The following is a 13,821-nucleotide window of genomic DNA, read 5'->3' as shown; positions in this document are numbered from 1 at the left end:
CCAGTATATGTTATAAAGTCCGAATACCTTCGGGAGTGTTCGGCGTTGCGAGTTTGGCCTTATATGCATCAGCTCGGAATCATGTCTTTGGTCAAATGTTGGGTTTGCCCGGCTCCTGGGTTTGTTGCCTTACGTTCCGTTTCTATCGGCTAAGGCGGCCAAAGGAGAACTACTGCGATTGTGCCCTGGTTATTCCGGATGAGCACCTCAGTAGAGAAAGCCGAAAACTGACTGTCATGATATAGTGAGAGACTGGTCAACCACTCGAGGACTCATCGGAATCTTTGGGATTCCTCCACATTAACGAAGGGCCGTTTCCCGGTCATGTACATATGCGTCCGTATCCGGATGCACGCGAAGGTACCAGGGGCTACATAGTAGCTCCACCGTCAAACTCCTATGGCTAAGTGAAAGTGTTAAAGCTCTATAGTCCGGTTGCCTAGTTCGACGTGCGATCACCTCCTTAATGGACCAAGACGTTGGATCAAGTGTGATTACGTGCATTTTTGCGAACACCCCCACATTGTATGCGTGGAGACTGAAGCCAACGACTGCTAACTTTCAGGTTATATATATACATCAAACGGTCGCACAGGAGGCACAATAACACTTTCGGGTGAAAGTATAAACATAGCCTCTATAATTCAAGTAGAATTGTTTTTACAATTGAATGACTCGTCACTCGAACATGACACTCTTCGAGCACCAAGCCTCTATCAAACGAGCACCTTTTGTTACCTGCTCAAAATAGTGCTTGGTTGGATCCTGGCTTCCTGCCGGATTCTGGGTTGCAATGATGGTGGCCTCCATATCCTCCCAATATGTTTTAACACGGGCAAGAGCCATCCGCGCACCCTCTATGCACGCCGACCTCTTCATGGCATCGATTCGTGATACGATGCCAAGGAATTGTTGCACTAAACCAAAATAACTGTCCGGACTCGGTCCCTTTGGCCATAGATGGTCTATTACAGACATCATTGCAAGACCGGACAACCTATGGAGCTCGGCCACAGCGGCCATCCTTTCACTCAATGGCAACGGACGCGTTGGAGCACTGAATTGCGACCAGAACAACCTTTCTACTTCACTATCTTTTTTATCCTTGAAAAACTTGGTCGCATCAGCCGTACTTTTTGCCAGATCCGCATACGCGTCTGCAGCGCTCCAGAGCCAATCTAGAGGAGCGTACTTTGGATCTAAGAAATTCATCCGCAACAAATAGGGGCTTCCAGCCGCGATTTCTCCGGCCTGTCGAAGCTCCTCCCACGCATCCCTAATTTCGGAACGCGTCTTCATGGTCGCATCAAGGGCCTTCTTCAGGTCAGCCGACTTCGCCTGATTCTCCTTTTCAAGGAGCTCATACCGGCCGGCGGCATCTCTCAGCTCCACAGCCATCTCGGCTATTTTATCTTCGCTTTGGCGATGAGCAGCCTGTTCGGCTCTCAAATCTTCGGCCGCCTTTAGGGCAGCCGCATTGCTAGCCCGGGCTTGTTCCTTGGCTAGGGCAAGTTCCGCCCTCGTGGCCTCCATGGTAGCAGCTCCACCTACAGCCAAAGCATATCACATTAACATTATGATCCTTTTAATATTTCCTATAACAAATGAGGAAGAAACAGCACATACTCTGTGACTCATCAAGCCGCTCGTTTACAAGTGTGATGTCGGCGTCCACCACATCAATCTGTCGCCTCAGTTCGGCGAATTCAGCGGTCCGGTCTACCGCCAGACCCTTAGCCACCTGCGCATGAATGCAGTGTGATCATTACTTGTGGGTGCGATCCTCCGTTTGCCGCCTAGGGCTGGCAACCAGAGTCTCAGGGGCTATATCTATACGGAGCACACCTAGCGCGTACGGTACAACCAAAAAATTACATATTTCATTATGTACCTCAAAGCCTTTGAGCAGGCTCGTAAAAGCTTCATTCAACCCACTTGTGGCAGATGAAATCTTGTCAAACACTGTGCCCATTAACGCACAATGATCCTCCGAGAGAGCAGCTCGCTCCAGAAGGCCCGTCAACGTGTCCGGCCAGTCGCCAGACTGTATCGGACCCTTCTTATTGCCCCCCGTGGGAGCCGAACGCTCCAGGCTCAGGGCGGACGAAGTATTAGCTTCTGGCCTTGGCGAATCTGGACTCCTCCGTGACGACACCTCGGGGTCGCCCGCCCCATGGGGCGGAGAGGTAGGTGGGGTTTCACTCTCCATCATCTCCGGAAGAAGATCCCCCGAAGACGAACTCTGTCGAGAAGAGCTACTAGCCGGACTGCAAATGATGGATCCTGGTTATTATTCTCGGAGGAGGAAGCTGTAGCTTCGTATTTACGATTAACTTACAGCTCGATGGAGGGCTGGCCCGTTTGCGGGCATGGCGCGGTGAGGACGCCCTCCGGGGCAGGGCCCCCTGGTGAAGTTTTCTTCCCTTGTCTGGGCACCTCCGTTTCCAAGTCTTCGGAGACGGCCCTCTTCTTCTAGCGGAGGGAGGAGACCTTAGATTCCCCTCCCCGACTATCCTCCTTCGTGGAGACCGTAATTCCCCCGGGTTGGATGTGCAATGTGTGAAGCACCGCTTCTCTATTCTTCCCTTCGTCTTTCCCTAAGGGCACTTGACTTAGCACACGTCTAAGCATCCTGGCTATTGTAGGACTAGGCATGTATCATCTAAGGCTAATGAGACAATAACCAGGATTACGCTAAGAAACACAACCCTCTCGTGAGGTTCTGGATTAGGGACGATCTGTCCCGCTGTCAGAAGATGGTGGCCGATTTTTTTGGCCAAGTACCCGGCCTCTCGAAGCTTTTTGATATCCTTCTCCTGGACGGTAGAGGCCATCCACTTGCCTCCTGCTCCGGATTCGGACATCTTCGGAGAACCTTTTTTTGGTGGAGAAGACGAGCGCTTGGGCTCTAGGGCTCGAGCGAAAGGGAATGGATGAGTGGAAGGAAAAGGCGTGGGTAAAGAGGAAGAGGTCTTATCTCTTTATAGAGGTAATAAAAACTTTTGTGCCTCCCTACTTGCCTGATGGAACATGCTCGTTCCCACTCGCCGTGATTGGTGGTACGATTGAACTACCCGCACCCGTATTGATGAAAGTCCCGTGATAAGGGGGACACGATCTCTGCTTCGACAAGATGTGCCCAGGAAACCGCCTCGCAATGTGCGCAGTAGCTGGTTGAGATACGGTTCAGATGAGGACCGGACCATAATGTGATGTCGAGTTATGAAAAAAAATATCAGTTGATTCGGTCAGTGGAAAATTGTCAGCAGATTAGATTTGTAAAGTGTTATGCTCTCTATGGTGGTGTGTGGAAATTATCTTACAGAGTCGGACACGATTTAAGTGTTCGAGATTTACTTTGGAGTATTCGGAGATAGAACCCGCCTTGCAATGCCGAAGACAATCTACGCGTCGGACTCATCGTCATTGAAGCCTGGTTCAGGAGCTACTGAGGGAGTCCTGGATTATGAGGTATCCAGACAGCCGGACTATATACTTTGGCCGGATTGTTGGACTATGAAGATACAAGACTCAAGACTTCATCCCGTGTCCGGATGAGACTCTCCTTTGCGTGGAAGACAAGCTTGGCGATTTGGATGTTAGATCTCCTTCTTTGTAACCGACTCTGTGTAACCCGAGCCTCCTTCGGTGTCTATATAAATCGAAGGGTTTAGTCCATAGGGGGAGAACAATCATAATCATAGGCTAGCTCCTAGGGTTTAGCCTCTACGATCTCGTGGTAGATCAACTCTTGTAATACTCATATCATCAAGATCAATCAAGCAGGAAGTAGGGTATTACCTCCATCGAGAGGGCCCGAACCTGTGTAAAACATCGTGTCCCCTACCTCCTGTTACCATTAGCCTTAGACGCACAGTTCGGGACACCCTACCCGAGATCCGCCGGTTTTGACACTGACACACATGTTCCCGGAGATTCCTGATGCTGCCTTGGACACTCACAAGTCTGGCTCAGTGTACTGTCTGCTGTCTGGGCTACCCACAATCAACACTATCCTAAGGCACACACTGCTGCCCAAGTCTGGAGATGACAGGATGATCAGGGGCCACTCAATCAATTTGCTGCACATGTTTGATATCCCAGAGAAGTTCAAAGTGATGACTTTGATTGTTGAGACTATCAAGAGGACTGCTGCTGATCAGAAGAGATCATGTGGCTATGCTCCACACATTCATATGCTCATCAACTCTAAGATGGGAAGAAGGCACATATCTCTTGGACAAGGAGCACCTTCCCCTGCTGCTTGAGTTTGAAGACAATGAAGTTGTCATGGATGCTACACATCCTACATCTGTAGAGGCTCAGGAGAAGAGGGAGAAAGCTAAAGCAGAGAAGGCAGCACAATCTTCACAAGTTCCAGATGCTTCAACTGTTCATCTCAAGACCAAGCAAGATCAGCTTAGCTATCTGCTTGAAGCCACTGTGAGAACTGAGAAAGGATTGGCAACCCTGACTCAAAATTAAGAGAGTCTTGAGAGGATCATCGAGACTAAGTTTTATGATCTAGACTTGAAGGTCATGGAGATCCAGACTGCAGTTGAGCAACTCCAGGATGAAGCTGAAGAGAGAAGAGGGAGAGCTACCACTAAAGCTTTTCAGAGAGTGCCAAGGGCACGAAGGTATGCAATTGTGCCAGCTAGTGACACAAGCGCAAGTACTTCAGCACCAGCAGCTACAACCTCTGTTATTCCTCTAGTTGCTACTCCACCAGCTCCATAGACCACTTCAGATGCATTTGTTGCAGGACTCCTCTTCGCGCCACCTTCGCACACCGGAGCTCCCAGAGATCATGATTATAGAGCCGCATAGCACTGTGCATTTTCAAGATTTTTGGTAACTTGTTGCCAAAGGGGGGGAAGTGTATAGATCATAGGCTTCGAGAGAGAGAGAGTGTGTGTTTTGCTTCTTTTGCCTCTCTTGCTACTTTATTTGCTTGCTTGCTTGTTTGATACACTATTTATGCTTGTGTGTGAGATACTCCTATGATCATGTGTTTGATCATATCATACTTTAATGATTGTGCTTGAATGATGATATTCTATCTCTTATGTATGATCATTCATATCTTGCCTTGGTGACGAGTGCATATTTCATATACTATCATTTTGAGCGCTCCACCAAGATGTATGTGACATGGAAGAGTAACCCATGATCCTAATCGATTGTGCATTTGCATTCAAAAGCAAATTTTAAATAATGCACAAATTTAGGGGGAGCTCTTGCTTATCACATACTTCTCAAAGTGACGATGTACTTCATTTATATTATCATTTGTCAAAGCTTTGATCTATATGTTGTCATCAATTACCAAAAAGGGGGAGAATGAAAATGCAACTAATCCCCGGATGGTTTTGGTAATTCATAACAACATATAACTCATTGAACTAATATCCATTCAAGGTTAATGTTTCAGAAAGTTCAATGATTGGTATTGCATGGACTGGAGATGTGGACCCCTCAAAATGCTAAGGACACATATTGGCAAAAGCTCAAGGCTCTTCATTTTCATTTTAGTGATCCAAGATCACATTGAGTCCATAGGAAAAGCCAATACTATTAAAAGGGGATGAGGTGTTGCTTAATGGCTTGCTTGCTCAAAATGCTTAGTGATATGCTCCAAAAGCCCTCAACCACTTTCTCATTTTCACATATGTCCTAAACCTAAAGTCAAACTTAGCCCCATCGATTTGATCTATCCAACGCCACCGAGTTCACTTGACATAGCCATAGCCAGAAACCCTAATCACTTTGGTCTTACTGATAGGGATCATGGTCTCACCGAGATGGGATTGCAAACTCTCTGTTTCCCTTCATAACGTTTGGGTCTTACCAAGATGAGCGATCGGTCTCATCGAGTTTGCTGGACCAAGTCTTTGTTTGCTTATTACTGAAATCGATCTCACCGAGTTCATGTGATCGGTCTCACCGAGATGAGGTTTTGCCCTAACCCTAGCGCACCGGTCTCACCGAGTTGATATTGTCGATCCCACCGAAAAGCCTGGCGTTCACATTTTGAACCAGGTCGATCCCACCGAGTTTCACTATTCGGTCCCACTGAGTTTGGTAAATTGTGTGTAACGGTTAGATTTCGTGTGGAGGCTATATATACCCCTCCACCCCCTTCTCCATCTGTGAGAGAGCCATCAGAACGTTCCTACACTTCCATTACTCATTTTCTGAGAGAGAACCACCTACTCATGTGTTGAGACCAAGACATTCCAATCCAACCACAAGAATCTTGATCTCTAGCCTTCCCTAAGTTGCTTTCCACTCAAATCATCTTTCCACCATATCCAAATCTATGTGAGAGAGTTGAGTGTTGGGGAGACTATCATTTGAAGCACAAGAGCAAGGAGTTCATCATCAACACACCATCTATTACCTTTTGGAGAGTGGTGTCTCCTAGATTGGTTAGGTGTCACTTGGGAACCTCCGTCAAGATTGTGGAGTTGAACCAAGGAGTTTGTAAGGGCAAGGAGATCGCCTACTTCGTGAAGATCTACCCAAGTGAGGCAAGTCCTTCGTGGGCGATGACCATGGTGGGATAGACAAGGTTGCTTCTTCGTGGACCCTTTGTGGGTGGAGCCCTCCGTGGACTCACGCAACCATTACCCTTCGTGGGTTGAAGTCTCCATCAACGTGGATGTACGATAGCACCACCTATCGGAACCATGCCAAAAATCTCCATGTCTACATTGCGTTTGCTCCCTCCAAACTCCTCCCCTTTACCTTCATATGCAATGATTTACTTTCCGCTGCTATACTCTTAGAATTGCATGTGTAGGTTGATTGCTTGACTTGTGCTAAGTTGCTAAAATCTGCCAAGACTTAAATTTGGGAAAAGGCTAGATTTTTATTTGGTCAAGTAGTCTAATCACCCCCTCTAGACATACTTTCGATCCTACGGAGAGGCGGTTAGTAGGCATGAATAGTGAGGAGGAGGAGGATAGAGAACATGCGGTGATGGATGTAATGGCCCTGGTGCTTTCACTAATGGAAATATCCATGAAGCTACGTGCATAGGAGACCGCAGTCGCATCTGATAAGCTTAATGATGCAACTTGCGCTGATTTCGAAGAGAGGGATGCTGAGTTGGAATACTTGGCGAGCCACTCATAAGACTCTGAGGATGAAGGCTAACCGATGATTTTGAGTTTAGCCTGTTGGTCCTTTCTTCACCGGTGACCAAGCCAACAACCCTTCTTCGGTAGGAACCCCTATGCCACGAGACCCCTCAGGTGCTTGCATTTGGTGGTGGAGGGGAACCATTTTTGCTTCATATTGTTAGTGATGGCCTCCTTCTTACCCTCATCGGCAGCGCCGCTGCAGCCACCAGCATGAACTACCTCTTCCCCTATTGCTATGCCCGCGACCTCCCTTGTCATGTGCCATTGGGCAGATATTGCTAGGCTACAGTCGAGGAGGAAACAAACTAGATGGATAGTTTATGAGATCTTTTGGTAATGGTGGGATAAGGCTTGCGAGGAAGAAGAAAGCAAGTAGCAGAATGAGGAATGACCCCATGTCGGCTGTGGGACCCCTTTATAGCCGTTCAGGGCGTCCAAGCAATGACCCAAATGTGGTGACACATGCACACTGCATCGACGGACTTGCCCATTTTGCGCGCGCTATGGGCGGAAAGATCGAGATGCCATCAGTACTCCCGAAAAAAAAAGATCAAGATGCCATCATTGCCAAAATGGAACCGGATCGGTGAGCGTTGTCTATTTTCCCGCATTTACAATGAAAACACATGGGATATGACCATCGCGAAGCTCCATGATGCCTCGACCTTGCACAGGGCCAATCACTAGTTCTCTTTGAGCCTGACAGTCATACCAATCTGTAAGGGGGTGACGCCACATCATCTGAAAGGATCGATACGATCGACTAGAGGGGGTGAATAGGAGACTATAAATTTTAAGATTATTTACCAATTTTAGGGACTTGTAGATAAAGTAGGTTCTCTAGATATAGCAAGCAAGCTCAGAGCAGTATGCTAGGCAACAATCTAATTAGCAAGCCACAAGCATGTAAGGGAAGTAAAGTGCCGGAAAGGATCAACCACAAGTGATTCAGGGACACAGATTCATCCCGAAGTTCACACTTTTTAGGGAGCGGAAATCTCCGTTGAAGCGGTCTCGGAACAAAGGCTCCAGAACGCCACCAAGTGTCCCTCCGGGTCACCCCCAACGGATGAGCCTCGAGTCGCTCGGGGGTTGGTCTTGAAGGCGACCACCACATCTTTACAAACTTCTCTGGCGCATACTAGACATAAGGAAGCTTTCAGAGGAACGTCTAACCGCCTAGGAGCCTAAGCTCCAAGACCAACACGTTTTGATGAAGAAATTGAGCAGGGAACAAGAATCAGTTTGTTCAAATTGTAGATGGGTCTTGCTCTCTCTATCCCCAAATAATCAAGGTGTTTGGGGAGGATACAAAGTATTAAATGAAATGGAATCTGTCAAAGGTGGAGTAGCTCAAGACATTAGGGTAAGTGGTTGGAGGTGGAACAAGGGCTTTATATAGTCATCCCCAAAATCTAACCGATGGCAGGCTGGAGATCCTGTGTGCACGAGGTCGTGTCTAGAGAGAATTCTAGCTACCCCATGTGCACGGAGGGTTAGACCCCATGCACACAAGGTGTCCAAATAAATTAAACCTACCTCGTGTCCACGGGGTGTCCATAGAGTTTTCCCTGGCCCCCGTGTGCACGACCTCTAGACCCTGTGTGCATGGGGCAACATGCAAATGGCACATCTTGGGTAGACTTTGTGGATTTTTTGCAGTGGATAGGACGGAATAGCTCGTGTATATGTTATGGAGTGTTCCCACACTTTCATCCACCCACCTCGAGCCCTCTTGATAGTGCGATTGTCTTACAACTCAAATAAACCGAAATAGAAGTTTTGAGTCATTGGAAAAGCATGCCTTTGACCTTTTTGATGTGTGTGTGTGGGGGAGGGGGAGTCAACCATCTTCGAAAAAAAACTTCGGGGAACCAGTGACCTGAAATAAATCTCAACAACTGTCACTAGTTCCATTAACCACATTTCCATCACACAATGCCATTTAGAGATGAATGCACTTTCATGGAGGGACTTGTTGCTAAGGGGTTAGGGCTCCGGGGACCCAAAGGTCCGCGAGTCTGGGGCCCAGTGGCGTCCAAAGATAGAATGACAAGGACTCTGGGGACCCGTCCCCTGGACCCCGGGGACCTAGGGGGTCCCATCACATCATAGATTTGCTTAGGGTTTTACCCTTTGAATGATTTGGCGTAGCAGGGAGAATGCATGTATAGTAGGTATGTTCCCCAACTTCCTTAAACACCCTGACCCCTCTTAATAATGTTGTTGTCCTATGACTCAAATGGAATCAAAAAACCTTAGAGTCTTCAGAAAACCGATGCCCTTTTCCATTTTGAAATATGAGGTCAATCTTGTATGTAAACAATCACGAGAGACCAAGTCCCGAGGTAAACTTGATAAACGACATTAGTCCTCACTAACCCTATTATCATCAACACCAAACTAAAATTTTGGAGACAATGCAATTTCACTAGTCCAGACACTTTTGTGGGGTGGATGAGTTTATAGTCGTAATTGATCACACATAACAAATTTATTAACATGATAGACACAACACTATACATTAATTTCCAACAGGATTGCGCACGTCGGATGACTAAATTGGCTATAGGGCCCTATGTTTTCACGAGTAACACGTTTAGATATATGATGTACACATTCACCCTATATTAATTTCCAATTGCCCGAGCATTACCAAACTAGAAGGCTAACTTGATATTGGCATGTTTGATATAATCCATTTATGCACCAAGATATGTCTTGCAATGCCTTTGTTAACTTGAAATAGAAGGTTTTATGTCATGGTAACCATGCATTCCCAAAATACCTCCCTCTTTGTCCCTTTCATTGCCCGTGCACACACTTGATCGTCTTTCTCATATTCTTTCCTTTTTTGCCAACAAATCTAGAATTGTATATTTTCCACCGCGTGCTTCTGACACCGCCACGCCATTCTCTTCTCTTGGAGGCAACAATAAGGATCGACAATGTTCTTGACCGAGCAACGACCCTGTAGAGCTTCAATTCCCAGTGACAGAGGTGAGGAATTAGCGTGTGCGATCCTATCTTCATCGTGGACGTAAGAACAAATCTGGATGTAAGCTAATACAACGAACTGTCAAAGGAGCAATGCACATGCACTTTGATTCAACTGACGATGAAGATGGATTTCTCTATCCGTTGACCTTTGATGGAGGGACTACTATTTTTCTCGGCTTGACATCAAGTACTCTTGCCAATTCAACTCTCAGTTCAGATGCTAAACACTAAAGAGTTAACGGTTTGTTATTCCTCAGTTGTGTGAAAACCCTAATCGCATCAGTCTGTTCTCGCGGGAAGGAGCGGCAACACATGAGGCCAACCTGGGGATGACGCAACCGGTCGAGGCATCCTCGTCGAGGCCTCCTTAGGAGTGAGCCGTTGCCGCCGCCGCCGTCGCTGTCGCCGTTGTCTGCAGCATTGCAACGGAGGCGAGCTAGAGGTTAGCCATGTGCATGTGGGGGCCTTTTAGCTTCGATCACCGGTCGGATTGTATGGAGCCTGAGCCGGCTTGGACAGGAACTCCCCGGAGACGAGGCGAAGGGTGGGTTGGGAAGGGGGAGAAATCTTTGTCTCGTGGGAGAGGAGAGGATGAAGATGAAGAGCGCGGGAAGAAAAACGGTTCGAGGAAGAAGACGATGATCTGGCCGCTCGTTTTAGATTCAACGGCCCCGAAACGTCTGTTTCAAATCGACTGGTTTGCGTTTTTTTTTTTTCATATTTGAATGTCTAAGCCGGATACCCTGCACTTTGATAGACCCCAATCCATGTATAAAATCTGTCTAGAAATCTTATTGTATAGGGATTTATATTCTTATATAACTCGAAGCCGAATTGGAACACAGACGGAGGAGAAAAGAAGACCGCACGGACCGTGGTATGATGGCGAGAAGACCAGCAAACGGGCAATGCACACTGGCAGTGGCAACGAGAGACAGCAGGGCAGCAGCCAGCAGAGCGTAGGAGGGAGGCCGCGGAGAAAAGAAATCGGGAAATCCCCCATCCAGCTCCGCGGTGAGAGAGAGAGAGGGAGAGAGGCGCGGAGGCGATGCTAGCTCCCGCGCTGAGCCCCCCCAAAAGATTTCGCGACGCGACGGCCCCCCCAAACGGGAACCTCCCTCCCTCACTGAATCCCCCTGCAATCCCCAAATCCCCGAAAGCCCTAGGGTGTGCAGCGCTGGAGGAGCGGCACCCGAAACCCTACCCACCGGCCATGGTGATCGCCGTGGAGGGGAGCTTCGTGCACCAGGACGAGGGGGAGGACGGGGACCACCCCATGCGCTACCTCCCCCTCGGCCGCGTCTACTCCTCCACCGCTCCCTGCCCGCCCCCCAAGAAGCCCCGCAGCTCCGCCGCCGCCGCCGCGGGCGGCAAGCCGCCCGTGATCGTCTACTACCGCCGTCGACGCAAGAAGCCGCGGCTTGAGGAGCCACGGCCGTCCTCGCCCGCCACGGCGCCGCGGCAGCCGGAGGAGGAGGAGGAGGCGCTGGGCAGGGGCTCGCGGCGGAAGCGCCCGCTCAAGCACGAGCTGCTCAGCCTGGGGTCTGCCCCGCCTGCATTGGGCGCGGATAGAGACGGGGAGGAGCTGCTGGGGCGACGGCAGCCGAGGCGCAGAGGGGGAGTTCAGAAGGAGATCACTTCGTCGCCCCGGAGGCGACGGCGCCGCAGCAGCCAGCTGGAGGCCGCCTCTCCATCTGAGAAGAGATGGGTAGAGTAAGTTGGATCTGTGCTTGCTTCGCAATGAAACTCTCCTCACGGCTTCAGCAACAAGGAGTGGCCAACTAGAATACTTGTTCTTTGTGTAATTTTGACCCTGGCTTTGTCGCAGGTTGGAAATTCAGGGTGCCGATCCGCAGGCGTTTGTCGGTTTAGTGTGCAAGGTAAGTTCTTGACGACGTCTGTTCTGAGCATGTGGTTGTTTCATCATTATATGGAATGCAGCCAAACTGGGGCCTGAATTTTGATGGTGAATGCAGGTTTTCTGGCCCCTAGATGATGATTGGTACAAGGGTTCCATCACGGCCTACACGGAACTAACCAAGAAACATTCTGTATGCTTTCTATATCCCTGGTTCTTATTTTTCTTATTCATGAAAACTTGCTGTGACTTGAATTTGATAATCTTTTCTGCATTTTCCTTACTAAAAGGCTCGTTATGTACCACTCTGTTTTCCATGTAATGTCTGCACTATGAAGAGTGCCATGTGAAATGTCGTGTAGTTGATATCTAAAGCTAAATGAATTGCAGGTGAAGTATGACGACGGTGAAGCAGAAGACCTTACCCTAGCTAATGAAAGGATACAATTTTCCATTTCATCCGAGGAAATGAAGTGCCTGAACCTGAAATTTGGAACATCTAACCTGGATAAGAAGGGATATGATGAGCTGCTTGCACTAGCTGTCAGCTTTCATGACTACCAAGGTCTTGATCCAGATGATCTAGTGTGGGCTAAAATAACAGGTACTCCTATGTCTTTTTCTTATGAGTGCTGATGCTTCCAGCTGTTAACTGCGATTAGATGCCAATGGTCCTTTCTGTTTATTCTGTCAGTCATCACAAGTTTTATTCCATTGTTTGTAGTCATTGTCCAGATTACTTTGAACTTTTACCGTGTGATACTTTATTTATTCTAGTGTTTATGGTAGTTTTGCATCAACTTACAACCTTATTTGATTTCTCGTGCACATCACATGTGTTAGATGGTTAATTGTCTCTTTTTACAGAAAATGCTTTGTAATGTTAAGCCCAGTATTTATTTATTATTTAACATTTTCATTATTCATCTCCTCAATTACCTGTCATACTTGTTATTTGATAATTGAGTCCTATTTTCCTCCGCATTCCTACATTCCTAAAGTAAACAAGTGACATGGATTTCCCTTTCTGTTCAATTGTTTCATTCAGTTATGTGGTTGATTTGCCATCTTTCAGTGCTCCCTTTTACGTGTAGGCTTCTCACTTTTCTCAGTGACTTGAAATTTGTTCTCATGTAATGAGCCTGGTGTGCCTCAACAGGTCATGCAATGTGGCCAGCTGTTATAGTGGACGAGTCAAATGTTCATGCTAGCCGGGCCCTCAAGCCAATTCGGTTAGATCAATCAATACTTGTTCAATTCTTTGGCACCCATGATTTTGCAAGGTTTGGTTCTGTGAAAAGATTATAGCATATTTTTTCTTTTTCTTTCGAAGCAGTACACTAAAATTGTGTTTCTACCTCAGGATTAAGTCGAAGCAGGCGGTGCCCTTTCTGAATGGCCTTCTTTCTTCCTTGCATCTCAAATGCAAGCAAGCACGCTTCTCCCGAGGCTTAGAAGAAGCCAAGGAGTATGAGTCCAGAACCTCTTTTATATTTTTAAGCAATAATTGTTTTTTCCCTGAATACACATCATAGACTTGAAAGATTTTCTGTTATCTTGCATGATGCCCTATTGGTATGATACTGAAAAATATCGATTGTGTAGGTTTCTCCTCACACAACAGCTTCCAGAAAATATGTTGCAACTTCGGAAATCAATTGAAAATGATGGTTCTGATGTTAATGGCCAAGATGACGCAATAGGCTCTTGTGATAATTTATCAGAAGAAAGAGCAGAAGAAAATGGAGAGGATGCTGAAATGACTCAAATAGAACTAGGAAATCTTCGTGTGAGCAACCTAGGTATGTTCGAGCA

General features: G+C 47.4%; 1 protein-coding gene across 6 annotated transcripts in view; it reads left to right on the top strand.

The window, feature by feature from the left end:
• Positions 1-11,097: 11,097 nt before the first annotated feature.
• The window catches only part of LOC119308651 (histone-lysine N-methyltransferase TRX1-like), a 17,237-nt gene continuing 14,513 nt past the window's right edge, over positions 11,098-13,821 (top strand). For 4 of the 6 annotated variants that reach the window (XM_037584782.1, XM_037584781.1, XM_037584780.1 and 1 more), the window contains exons 1-7: positions 11,098-11,861; positions 11,977-12,028; positions 12,125-12,199; positions 12,397-12,610; positions 13,166-13,289; positions 13,370-13,474; positions 13,612-13,808. In XM_037584782.1, coding sequence (XP_037440679.1) covers positions 11,197-11,861; positions 11,977-12,028; positions 12,125-12,199; positions 12,397-12,610; positions 13,166-13,289; positions 13,370-13,474; positions 13,612-13,808 — 1,432 coding nt within the window. In that variant the 5' untranslated portion in view covers positions 11,098-11,196. The remainder of the gene's footprint in view (positions 11,862-11,976; positions 12,029-12,124; positions 12,200-12,396; positions 12,611-13,165; positions 13,290-13,369; positions 13,475-13,611; positions 13,809-13,821) is intronic. The other 2 variants (XM_037584778.1, XM_037584777.1) reach the window with 2 other exon arrangements.

This window comes from Triticum dicoccoides, chromosome 5B (genome assembly GCF_002162155.2).
Source record: "Triticum dicoccoides isolate Atlit2015 ecotype Zavitan chromosome 5B, WEW_v2.0, whole genome shotgun sequence".
Classification (NCBI taxonomy): domain Eukaryota; kingdom Viridiplantae; phylum Streptophyta; class Magnoliopsida; order Poales; family Poaceae; genus Triticum; species Triticum dicoccoides.
This window is presented reverse-complemented; position numbering and strand designations above follow the sequence as displayed.